The following is a 12,827-nucleotide window of genomic DNA, read 5'->3' as shown; positions in this document are numbered from 1 at the left end:
GCTGTGGGGAGACGTGGGTGCACTGGTGCCAAACCCTCAGGACACCCAACCTCAGGTCTCAGAATTAGGGCAAGAGCATTTGCATGTCTCAGCTCCACCCTCTTCCTTCAAATGCCTCAGGGAATTCCTGCTTCCACCAGGTCTGAGAAATTAAATTCTTGCCTATGTTTGAGTCTGAACAGGCTTTTGCTTCTTTCTTTTGTGACATTGCATGCATCTCGGTAATTTGGAGCTCATATCCTTGTCTAGTTTGTTTACAGGAACTCCAGCCATCCATCCACCTACCCTCCTTGCCGAGGCCTTTGTGGCTGTTCTGGTTTTCGGGGGCGGGGGGTGGGGGGGGCGGGCAGCAGGCAGAGTTTTCTCAGCTGCTCCCTCAGCGATGCTCCCCCACTGCTCACAGCATTGGAAGAGTTTTCTGTCTGCAGCGATCTACAATTATTCATTCAATCTGCTCTCTTGAGCCTTCCAAACTTTGCCCTGCTCTTTCCACTTTAAGTACCAGGCTACACATATTGAAGTAGCAGTGTCCATAATCGTGCTCAAAAGAAGCATTTCCCAGCTAAGTCGAACGTTCACCTTTGTGTACCAAAGGGTGAGTTCATCTTCTGAGAATTTGAGGCAGTATTTGTCTACCCTATTTGCTCAGTGGGTAGGACCTCTGACCAGGTAACCTGGGGGCCCTAGTGCAAATCAGATTCCTTAGTCCACCTAGGTGGCTTGAAGGTCCTGAGATGGGTGCCCAGCAAGGAATTCCCTGTCCCCTTCTCAGAAAATGAAAATGATGAGAGCCAGCTAATTGGACTAGATACTCATGTTGGCTAGTCTCAACACATTCAACTCTAGCCTTGACTAAACACACCATTAGACTTTTCTCCCAGACTTCTCATACTACAAATAAATTTCTGGTAAATTACCCGGCTTTGAATACAGACACCTGGGAGGACAGAGACCTTCCTGGGAGGTCTGATTGCACATCGTGTGTTGATCTTGACTGTCTTGCATGGAGGAGGGTGCGTTTCTACATGGTACACTTGGTATTTAGGTCACGCACACGCAGGGTCATTAATTAATTAAATATGATAATAAAGCTAGGGATGGGCCCAATCCTTTGAGCACTGAGAAAGACTTTAAAGGTAGGGATACTCCCAGGTCTGAATATTTCCCGGGGCCAAGCGTGAGTCATGAGTGAGCCCAAATGTGTTCTCTCCAGACCTTTTCAGATACCTCAACGCAAAGCACCTTAAGCATGAGCCCTGTCCTCAAACAACTCGTCTTCACCCAACACCACTGTGTGATGCAGCCCCTCGTTGGTCACAGGCCTGTGTTGTTATTGCTGGGAGAGGCTGGGGTCAAGGCAAAGCTAAACCAATGGGCAGCTAGGAAGCTGGACCAGTAGCCATGGGCGCGTAAACATCAGGGAGAAGACAGACAGGCTGTGGGGAAGGCAAAGCTCTGGGTGCATACTCCCCACGACCCAGATAGTGACGCTCCTCTCTAGAGAGATTAGTGGTCAGACAGTAAATCGCTTTTGAATGCTTCTAAAGAGATGAATGGATGTGTTGAGAGTATGACTTATTTTTAGCCCTTCCTTTTACATCATGGCTATTTCTGATAGTATTTTTTCCATTTTGCCTAGCTTCAACAGAGTTTCTTTTCACACACACATTTCCCCACATTCACAGAATGATCCTGTCCCTTCCATAAGAAGACTTCTGTGGAGGCCTCAATTTCTAGCCTGAATGTGGCTTTGGAAGCTGGTTGGAACACTTGATGTGCTGAAAACCCTGAGAAAACTGTTTCTGAATAAGTGATTATCTCTAATTTAGATAAATAATCCTGCTTTTTTAGGCCATGATTCTGAAAATGATTATTCCCACTGAACATTTTTTCTTCTCAAGTTAGAATGAACAGTCTATGTTTCTATCAGGTGAGCTTGCTTTTTTGGTTAAAATTTGCTCCCTCTAAATTTATTCTCTGCCCTTCCCTAGGTTGGTAATGACCATCTCACAGCTGAATGAAGGAAGAGGAGACCTCTAAAAGCTGTTCTCCATTACCCATGTCTTAATTACTTTGAGCATCAAAGAAGGAACATTTTGATGAATTTATCTTTTCTCCAACTCAAGCACAAGCAATGTAGCTTTCTCAGAGACTAATGGTCTGGGTTCTTTGGGGTTCTTTTCCCCTCCTGTATACAAAGAAGTGGGCTTCCCTGAAGGCTTAGACAGTAAAAAATCTGCCTGCAATGTGGGAGGCCTGGGTTCAGTCTTTGGGTTGGGAAGACCCCCTGTAGGAGGACAGGGCAACCCACTCCAGTATTCTTGTTTGGAGAATCCCATGGACAGAGGAGCCTGGCGGACTATAGTCCAGGGGGTTGCCAAGAGCTGGACACGACTGAGCAACTAACACTCCACTTACACATACAATAAAGAGGGTGGATTAGATGTTTTCTAAGTTTCCAGTCATCTCCAACTTTGTGACCTGAGAGACGGCTTTTAGTGAAAGTGCCGGATAAATGTAGAGCTGTCACTCATGCCATCCTGGTGACACGTGTGTGTGGAAGAGAGTCCTGGATAAGGAGTCGAAGTCCTTGTGGTAGAAACTACCAGTTGGACCTCCCTTAGCTACTCTAAAGCCTTAGCTATAAAAGCTGTAAGTGAGGTCATGTTGACTAACTGAAGCAATGATTTGTTGGAAGTGCTTTGACAATAAACTAAAATATAAAGAATTAGGAGTTGCTCTTAAGAGAATAGCAAAAAGTCCCTTTCAGAAACCATTTCTCACCTTCTGAATTTTAGGTCTCTAGGCAGCTTAAAATATAACTATATAGAGATTCCTCCTCTTACCCACTGCCCCCCCCCCATCCAATTTCAACAAATGCAATGGATTAAAATTTGCCAAAGGAAATAACAAAACAATAGTAATTTGCTAATGGGAAAAGCCATGATTCTAAAATGAGCTATGGAGAGTAACCCCTGAAAATGAAGACTTGATTTGAAAGTCACTTTGGAAATCTGCCTTGGTTTTGTAATGTCAAGTTGTAAGTTAGAAATTTTTATGTTCAAAAAATTCAGAGACCTGTTTTTCAGCAGATTCCAGTGGAGAACACACCAGGCTAAAGTCATACTGCCTCATGTTCATGCTTTAGTCCTGTTCCCGAGTTGCTATGCAAGCTTAGAAAACTGGCTGAATCTCTTAAGATCAAGTTCTCCCAGTTATAGTGTGGATTGATAGCAGATGCTCAGAGTTTTCACATATTTCACTCTAGTATGAAAGTTAAAGGTAATTTATTTTAAAATATTTGTGAAAGCCCTTTTGGTATTTCAGATAAAAGTTACCATAATGCAGCTAAGGTACCACATTTAACTTTATATACCTGATATGCCCTGAGCATTATTTATAAATAAAATCTTATAAATGTGTTAGGAAGGGGATATAAAAGGCCTTTATAAAGCAAAGGATCATTTTTGAAACTCCAAATTGAGTTACCACGTAAATCCACGTTTTCAAAACCAGATTTTCGATGAAAGCAGTCTACCTACAGCATTGTTAACCTTAAACACACAGAGCTATTCACAGAGGTTAGTAATAAGAACTATCTTCATGTGACACCTTAATAAGCACCAACCACATCACCAATCCAGAGCCTAATAGAAAATCTCTAACTTTGGGGAAAACGTATTTTCTTGGAAATTTCAAAATAAAGGGTGCTAAAGAATAACCAGGAATCATAAATGAGCTGGAGTTTTTCAAGGTCATTTTCAATGCCTATCATTTTACTAAGAAAAATGCAATAAAAGTGCTGCATAGCTAAAAATGACATTTTTACTATTTAAATATTTGTTTCCTGTTGCAGAAGATACTGTCAAGGGAAAATGTTTTCTATTGCATCATCACTAATATAATCAACCCCAAGAATAAAATAAAATTTGAAAATAGTTAATGGGGTAGTACTTAAATATATAGATACACACACACACATTTTTCTATTTCCTGATTTAACAAAGAAAATGGTCTAGGGAAATTGCAGATCTGATTGAAGGGTCTGGTAATCTTTCCTTTGATCTTCTGCAGCACATACTGTCTGTATGAAACATTTGGCATGGGTGAATTGTCTTATGTCTTTTCATGCATTTAGTTCTTGTCTATACAACTAAGTGAGCTCCTGGAAGGAAGTTCCCTTCAACACTGAGCTGTCAAAGCCTTGTACGTAACCCGGGTGCCTTAGTCATTGATTGGCATGTGCATTGCAGGGAGGAGCCTGGTGAGATACACTTAAAATCTTTATTCATTGATTTACAATATGTACAATATTTACAAAATTTAGGCATTAAATCCCATATTGACATGAATGCTGTGGGAAGTCTAAAAATAAATAAATGGCACGTAGGTTCATATTCACATCTTTGCACTTCATCACCAGCTGTAGGATTTAATGGAAGGTTTAAGGTGGTAGAAAATTCAGATGGATGACTGGTCCTGGACTTTCCACATGAATAGCCCTTCCTTGGCTCCTCGAGACTGGGGTTGGTGAGCAAACTGCTTTCTTTGAAGAGAGTGAAATACCAGCCATTCTATAGGCACATGGATGCACGAAGCCACACCCAGGTGGGAGTTTGCAGTGGCCCCCTGGGTAGCAGATAAGTTTGCACCATTGCGGACCCGGTCCCTCCACACCAGTCAGGAAGGCTTCGCAGAGGCGCCTTCTTATGAAGAACCAAGATTTGGACTTTATCTCTTATTCTAAACACATGCAGTACATGGAAGGTGTCAGTGGAGAGTGACCCATGCATGAAAATGTATTTGTAGGTATATACAACATCAAATTGTCATTTTCTTATGGCATCTTCAGATGTAGGATCAACCTGCCTCCTCTTTGATAGCAAAAGGAATGGATGAAGAAGCCATACCTCACCCCCCAAAGAAGAAACACTGTCTGGAGTCACACACAAATGACATCTTGTAGAAGCAGGACTAAACAAATTCCACATATAAGATGAAAGAATACCCATGATGTTAGGCCTGGAAGTTTTCCTAGGGATGGCAATTCTACCTTCCCTTTCTCTTCCATCCTGCCTCATCTCACATAACCTAAACCAGAAGGAAAAGCTTCTTAGAGACTCAGTATCTTCATCTGTCATCTGTCAAGTGTAAATACTAGTAACATTCCTTACTGGGTTATCACAGGCCTTATATGACCCAACTCACGTAAAGTGCTTAGCCTAGCGTCTGGCACCTAAGAGGGGCTTAGTAAATGTCTTGCCTTCTCTCCCTCTACTTCCCCTACCCCAACTGTAAGCAACATATTGATAAGCCTACCAAACTTGGAATTAAGGCCATTTGATGCAATTAAAATGATTTTGTATCAGAGTTTCTAATGTCAGGTCCCATTTGGTCCCTTCGGGGGGGGGGGGTCTCATTTCATGAGTCCAAGATCTCTTCCTGTGCAGGGCAGATGGCCCCCAACAACTGTCCTCCTAATCAGTAATGACTCCACCAAAGTCCATGCAAAGATATGCCCTAACCCTACTGAAAAACTCGTACCAGTGGTGGTCACCACCTGAATACTTTTCGGACAGCACCACTGAGGAAACCAAGAGCAAAAGCCTTGAGGCCAACACATTACTCTTTTTCATAAGTTTTTTCAACACTGGTGCAAGTATTATAGATAACTTTCAACAAACATATATTACAAGCTCTACCACCGTTGAAAAATAGGCATTCTGATTTGATCGTTTTGTTCAGAATAAAGAATCTTTTATGATATATCTTAATTTCTAGTAATGCCATACAAAAATAAATATTATATAAGTGATTTATAAGGAAGAAGAAAAAAATGTAACTTGAGGTGCCAAAAGTATAGGAAGGATGGTGAAAGTTTTACCATTTGCTTCAAAAGCAATCATCTCAAAGAAAGAAAAACTTCTCTCTGGGTTTTTGTACTATTCTCATCATGACCCTACTGGCCCACCTGCTTCTCATCCTGGGATATTATTACTTCTTTCCCTATCAATCTAGAGACAACATAATGCAGAACCTTCTCCCTGAAGTCACGGGGGATTTGGAAGAGAAAGAACAAAGAAGGCTCTTGGGCAGTGTAAATTGCAGATGAAAGGTTTGGCAGAGACAGTGACTGGGCACTCACAAACGAATCAGTTCCACACATCTTCCTTTCATTCTGAAATCCTTTCTCTATCTTGATTAGCCATGCCTGAATAGAACCTCATGCTTGGAGGAAATAAGCCCATCTTGCTGTCAGCTACTTTGGATACCTATTAGTCCAAGTAGAATCCAGAATTTCATGGAGCAAAATTAGATGCCAGTCAAGGCTAATCTCACCAATTATATGAAGAGATAAACAGCCACATTATGAACGCTAATTAAGTTGGGAAAAATCCTTTTCCAGCCTCCTCTCCTCCCATACAAAAACCTTACGATCGCCTTTTTTTATCCCATGCAGAAAAAAGGCAGTATGATTCCTATCACTGGGAGAAGAATATTGGGACAATTGGACAAACTGCTTACTATTTTTCTAGGGACTTAGATCAGAATTGTCAAGGAAATTGACCATTCATTTGGGAATCAAAGTTTTAAAACTCTAAAGCTATAAGTGAATTCATGGTTGGACCACCTAAATCAGTGGTCATTGACCTTTCTCCTGAAGAACATAGATCTACATGTGTCCATATAACATATTGGGGCTTCCCAGGTGGTGCTAATGGTAAACAATCCACCTGCCAATGAAGGAGACGAGAGACTCAGGTTCAATCCCTGGGTTCCAAAGATCCCCTGGAGTAGGAAATGGCACCCCACTCCAGTATTCTTGCCTAGGAAATTCCAAGGACAGAAGAGCCTGGTGGGTTACAGTCCATGGAGTCACAAAGAGTCAGACACGTTGGAGGACTGAGCACACACATACATCTCAGAGGGTCCCAGGACTTCTGTGGTTCGTGCATGGATTCCAAATTAAGAGCCCCAGATCTCAGTAAATGAAAACTATTTTTTAGAGGGAAAACAAATGCTTGCGGCATAGAATTCAGGGGTTGTTTGGGGGCAGGCTGCTTTGATGAGGTCCTGAAATGACTACACTGAAGCAATGCTTGTTCCTCGTGGTAAGTAGAAGTGCTTGGTTGTGAAGACACCCGGAGTGCTGTGTTTTCACATACGTGACTATTGTCAGGCCAAGGCCTCATGCATGACTATGGACCCTCAAGGTCCCCAGGGGTTGCCACTACAGGGTGCCTTTGAGCTGCTATAATGTGAGTCCCAACCACACCCACAAGCAGGACACTATCACGGACATGCAGTGTGGGTGCCCATTCGTCTGATTTATGGGTGATGTTGTGGCAAATGTGGCATCAGTTTCATTTCGGGGGAGCGGCAAGTTACAGATATTTCCTTCACAACAGGAAGTGCAGACCTGAAAGAAAGGAAAAGAAAAAGAAGGGTGATGAGGAGCTGGCAGATGAAGGGGGCAGAGAGTTCTGAAGGAATTGGCTCCCTCACTGCAAGACTCAAATGAAAATTACCTGTTCTGCAAAGGAAACACCGACTCTGCGTTTAAGTGGGTGGGATGAAATTTTACCTGGAAGCGTTGTGATCAAAATAAAACCTCCTGCCCAGACTAAACTTCTAGGGGTATTCATTCTGTTTTTCACATCCTACCACGCGGTCCTTATGGATTTCCCTGGTGGCTCAGATGGTAAAAGAATCTGTGTGCAATGTAGGAAACCCGGTTTCAATCCTGGTGGGGAAGATCCCCTGGAAAAGGGAACGGCAACCCACTCCAGTATTCTAGCCTGGAGAATTCCATGGACTGAGGAGCCTGGCAGGCTACAGTCCACGGGATCGCAAAGAGTCGGACACAACTGAGCACAACAACATGTGGCTATTATACCATTTTACAGCCTTCCAAGGTCTCGGTTATTCCATCTGTGAAATGGGAATTATAAAACTTACCTTTGTCAGAGAGGCTCTCTGACTACTTGAGGAAGCTGTTAAGACAGTAATTAATTTGCCACCTTTTCACAGTGAAAGTGAAATGCCTACAACCTAGTTAATTTAAACTTATTTAATACTTTCATTAGAACTTTCTGCATAATTATCTCCACCCCCATGGGTGAGTTAAAATTTGAAGAGCTTTCATTTATGCAGTTACTCCTGCTTTATACAGCTTTCCTCATGCAGCATAAGAAAAAAAAAAGATTATTGACAGAAATTATTTTAAGCCATGGCTCCCAAAGTACAGTAGCCTCAGCTTCAACTGGGAAGTTACTAGAAATGCAAAATCTCAAACTTCACCCCAAATTTAGCAATTTAGAATCTACATTTGAACAAGATCCCCAAGTGATTCATACGCACAGTAATGTTTGAAAAACTCTTTGATGCCTAATATCTTACATAGTTGTTATCTTGCAGAGATCTGAGTTTGGTCACAGGTGACATGGACTAGGAAGACATGATGTTGAAGAGAGAAACCAAAGGTCAGAAGTGAGTTTGGATTCTGTCTGTCACTAGTTCATCTGAGCACATGAATCACTTCTCTGACCTACAGCTTCCTTCTTGGTAAAGTGTCACTATAATGTGTGAAAGCCAAGCTTAGTTTGGAGTGGGGTAGGGGGGTCTGGTCAAGTAAAACTCTTGGGTTTATGTTTCATATTTCAATTATTTTTTATGACCATAATTTCTCAATAAACAACAAAAAAATGAATTCCTAGCGTATTTCACAAGTCACTTGAAAACTGAGTGTTGTCTTAGGAGAAAGAAGCCCCCACTAACAGTGAGAGTGGGGGCTGCCTCCAGCCACCAGGAAGGTAGCCCAATGGGGAGAAGAGGGCAGCCTCCAAGGTCAAGGACTGACCTACAAGACATGTACAGCCAGCTTGGAATGAATGGCGGGAGAGTCAGGGGTGTTCCCCACTCCAATCATGAGTCTGGCTGCCCTTCTCTGAGTCTTGACATTTTCCTTCAAGGCTGGCTTTGAAGTCTGTTCTACACTGCATGCTTCTGTCCAGGGACCAGATGGAGTTTAAGGAAAGTAAACCCACAGGAAGCAGCAGGGTCTCCTGTCACCTGCTCAAATGACTCAGAAGCCAACGTGTTAGTGTTAGTCACTCAGTCATTTCCGACACTTTGTGACCCAGGAGCCAGCAGATAACTTCCACATCAGCGTCCCGATAAAGATATGAGCTCCACTTTACAGAAAGTTATCAATGCTAAATTGTCTTGTCCATCCTCAGTTGAATGAACTTAACAATAATTTTCAATACTTTCCTGGTGTTGTGTTTACATAATTTATATTGGTTTACAAAATTTATACTGGTTGTCCTACACCCTGATGTAATTTTTTATTCTTTTAGCACCAACATGAAAGGAGGCATCTTTTCATAATGGTATGAAGACAGTCAAAAGTCAGCCTACATGGGGGAGTAGGCTCATGGAGCTCATGAGCCCTAGTGGGCATCTGGAGAGGAGGAAGCCTATGGTGTCCCATCATTTGCTTTGTTGCCAGACCTTGTGGCCTTCATGCTCGGAGTCTCTGCAGCCAGTGGACAAGCAGTCTTCCAGCGGAACACAGCGCTTGGTGACAGAGATGCTGTTTCCTGTGACTTCCATGGTGTGCTGAGTGTAGCAGTATCTAGTCTCTGTCAATACGAAAACATGGTTTAATTGAGATGGGAAACAGCCCAACCTGGATGAAAACGAGACAACAGGAGTGTTGACACTAAGATCTAATGGCACCCTGAACATACACTGTGTTAAGTTCATATCCAGTCCCAAGATCTCCTTGGAGAGATTCACTTCGCTGTGATAGAAGGAAACCTAACACTGCTCTCTGCCCAAAAAATCCCCATAAACCAAGACCTAGCGGTATCACTCTTTGTCTTCCAACAAATTTCGCCACTGACAAATTTTGCCACGGTACTGATTTTTATTTTTAGGGCATGAGAGGTTTGGAGGAATGATTTAGGATGTGGAAATCATACAATTTTCAGGAAGATGAAGGGGTAAAAAGTCCAAAGAACACGAGGTTAAAAGAAAAAAAGTGAGACAGGTAATGAAGATCTTCAAGGAAAGAAAAGACTATAGCAGAGACTGGTGTGTGTGTGTGCATCCAAGCATGTGTATAAGATTGGGAAACAGCTATTCCCAAGTAAGACAGAATGATTAAAAACAGATTCATTGTATCTGGAGAAAATGACTTCATCCAAAAGAAAGAACTTCTAGCCTATGAGCATAGTTGAATCCAACAATTCATGACAGGAGAAAACTAATCCAGCAATAAGAGTCATCTCTCCCCAGGGTGATTTCAGTTTCTTTCCAAAAAGGCAAATGGACACCATGAAGTGAGTTTCCAGAGTCCCTCTAAGCTTGTTGCTGCTGCTGCTGCTAAGTCGCTTCAGTCGTGTCCAACTCTGTGCAACCCCACAGATGGCAGCCCACCAGGCTCCCCCGTCCCTGGGGTTCTCCAGGCAAGAACACTGGAGTGGGTTGCCATTTCCTTCTCCAATGCAGGAAAGTGAAAAGTGAAAGTGAAGTCGCTCAGTTGTGTCTGACTCTTCGCGACCCCATGGACTGCAGCCTAACAGGCTCCTCCGTCCATGAGATTTTCCAGGCAAGAGCTTAGGAGTCTGAATACATGAGATTTCCTCCAAAATTCCATGGAGAATTTTTTAACTTGCAATTTAAAGAATAAAGAAAAATGACTTTGTCATGTAATTCTTTAAGGCCTCTAGGTGGTGTTCAGCTTTCTAAACCTGGGATTTAGGAGAATGTTCCTGCTTCACTGTCAGATTGAAAAAAAAAAAAAAAAACTCTTAAGAAATGCCACCAAGCTATTTTTCATCCACATCTTGGATCCAACTTTGCATGCTTTATACATTTTGGATATTTAGTGGCTAAAATAGAATTATGACCTTCTGTGATATTATTTACTAGGCAATAAAAATTCCCCTCACCAAAGTACTAAAGTCAAAAGAAGAAAGCTCAGGAATTTTAGGTCCAGAGAATGAGCTAATACCACACTGACATATTCTGGGGGTCATGAAAATCAGGGGTTTAATATTCTTCGCAGAAACCCTCACCCAACAGAATCTGAGTGGCCTGATTGAGCCTTGCTAAGGGTAAAAACGTGTCCAACGTCAGTGTGGGTACCTGTATTGAGTCTGTGTCAATGCCCTCTCCCAAGGGCTGTTCTCACACTGCCAGGATTTCATCATTTGGGACCAGGTCAGGGAAGTTCCTAGTCCCAGGTCAGGGAAGCTCAGGATTTGGGGGCTCTTTGGAGTAGGTAAAAGTAAGGTCACCCAATGAGCTCACAAGAAAACCTGCAAGTTTTGCACCTGGCAATGGTTCTCCCAAAGCTCTAAAATATTTTAAAATTGGAATGGTTGCTTTTCTGATGAAGAGGAGGTGTCATGATGTTTTACTTATTTTTTAAACCTTTAGCAGTGTTTAACAAATGGAAGTCAGTGCCCTAAGAGGTTTACCGCATCTTCCAAAGAGGACTGGCTTACTTTAGTACCAGACTTAGATGTTTATGGCCATGTCAATAGATGCCTTTCTCAGCCCCAACCCCAACTTTTAGACATTCAAGAAAGCAATAAAAACAGGAATGCTCTTATCGTCTGTCACTTCTTCCCACAGACAACCAGGAGCAGCTGCCAGAGGTTTTATTGCTCCAAATGTAAATCTGAGCAGATAAGATCATACATTTATGGAATAAGTAAATCATTACATGGTTTCAGTTTGGGAAATTAGGTTTTGTCTCTCAAGTATCGAATTACCTTGCTTTAAGGAAGCCTTAAAATAACAATGGGTAAACTTCATATGACTGCTTTTTGTTCATATTTTTATATCTATAACAAGCTCTCTTTTAATTTATTAACTTGAATAATTAAATGAAAGTAGAGACAATTGATGAACCTGTTTGTTTGTTTTTTCAGGACAATATGCAAAAGCCCAATATGTAATAAGCCAATTCTTGCCATTCTGTGGGGAAAATGGTGATCAATGATGATACTGGTTAAAGTTTTTTCTTACATGTCACCAAGTCCAATCTATAAAACAAAGATACATTGAGAACACCCCATTACTTGCAGCCATAGAGACCTCAGATCTGAAGTGTGAATCCCTTGGAAATATCCATTCTTAAAACACAAAATCCAAGGTGAACTGTGAAATGCCTTAATGTGGAAAAGGATTCGGGAGTTAAATAAGTATTGGAAATGCTCAAAGTTGAACAACTTTCTTTAGTGGATAACTTATGAAAGCCTTGCATTTACATTGCGGTCTCCAAGGAGGGCGGGCTGGGCAAGCAGGCAGAATTTCCCAAGCAGAACTAGGTGGACCACGTGTGACTTATCACTGGACGGTAGGATTGATAAAAATTCAGCCCCGGAGCCCTGCTCTCTATGCATTTTGAATAATCCTTGGGTTAGTAATGAGGTTATATGAGAATCAAGCCTGCAGATAACTTCTTCTAAAAGGATTTCAAAGACTTTTATCTAAAAGATAAAAGATGGATTTGAATTTCTACCAGGTTAGTTTCAGCCTCTAAAATCTCATATTCCACAATTGCATGGAATTCCCAGAGGTGGTGAAACAAAAGTCTTTTACTATGATACTCACATAAAATCAGAACTGGGTAAGAGAGCTTGATCAACTATTGAAAAACAAAATATAATTTTTATGAAATTCACACATACACAGTTTCTTACAGTAGCATAAAGTTGGGTTATGTATTTTAGTACACTCTGCCAATCCATTTCTTTAATTTTACATTTAATGTAATTATTTATATGGTAGCACTTAATTCTGCCATTTTA

General features: G+C 41.7%; 1 protein-coding gene across 1 annotated transcript in view; it reads right to left on the bottom strand.

Moving 5' to 3' along the window:
- Window positions 1-7,066: 7,066 nt before the first annotated feature.
- The window catches only part of LYPD6 (LY6/PLAUR domain containing 6), a 121,466-nt gene continuing 115,705 nt past the window's right edge, over window positions 7,067-12,827 (bottom strand). The window contains exons 4-5 of the mRNA XM_065927843.1: window positions 9,514-9,644; window positions 7,067-7,420 (exon numbers count right to left, since the gene is read on the bottom strand). Of these exons, the coding sequence (XP_065783915.1) occupies window positions 7,253-7,420; window positions 9,514-9,644 (299 nt within the window). The 3' untranslated portion in view covers window positions 7,067-7,252. The remainder of the gene's footprint in view (window positions 7,421-9,513; window positions 9,645-12,827) is intronic.

Source organism: Muntiacus reevesi, chromosome 3 (genome assembly GCF_963930625.1).
Source record: "Muntiacus reevesi chromosome 3, mMunRee1.1, whole genome shotgun sequence".
In the NCBI taxonomy this organism is placed as follows: domain Eukaryota; kingdom Metazoa; phylum Chordata; class Mammalia; order Artiodactyla; family Cervidae; genus Muntiacus; species Muntiacus reevesi.
This window is presented reverse-complemented; position numbering and strand designations above follow the sequence as displayed.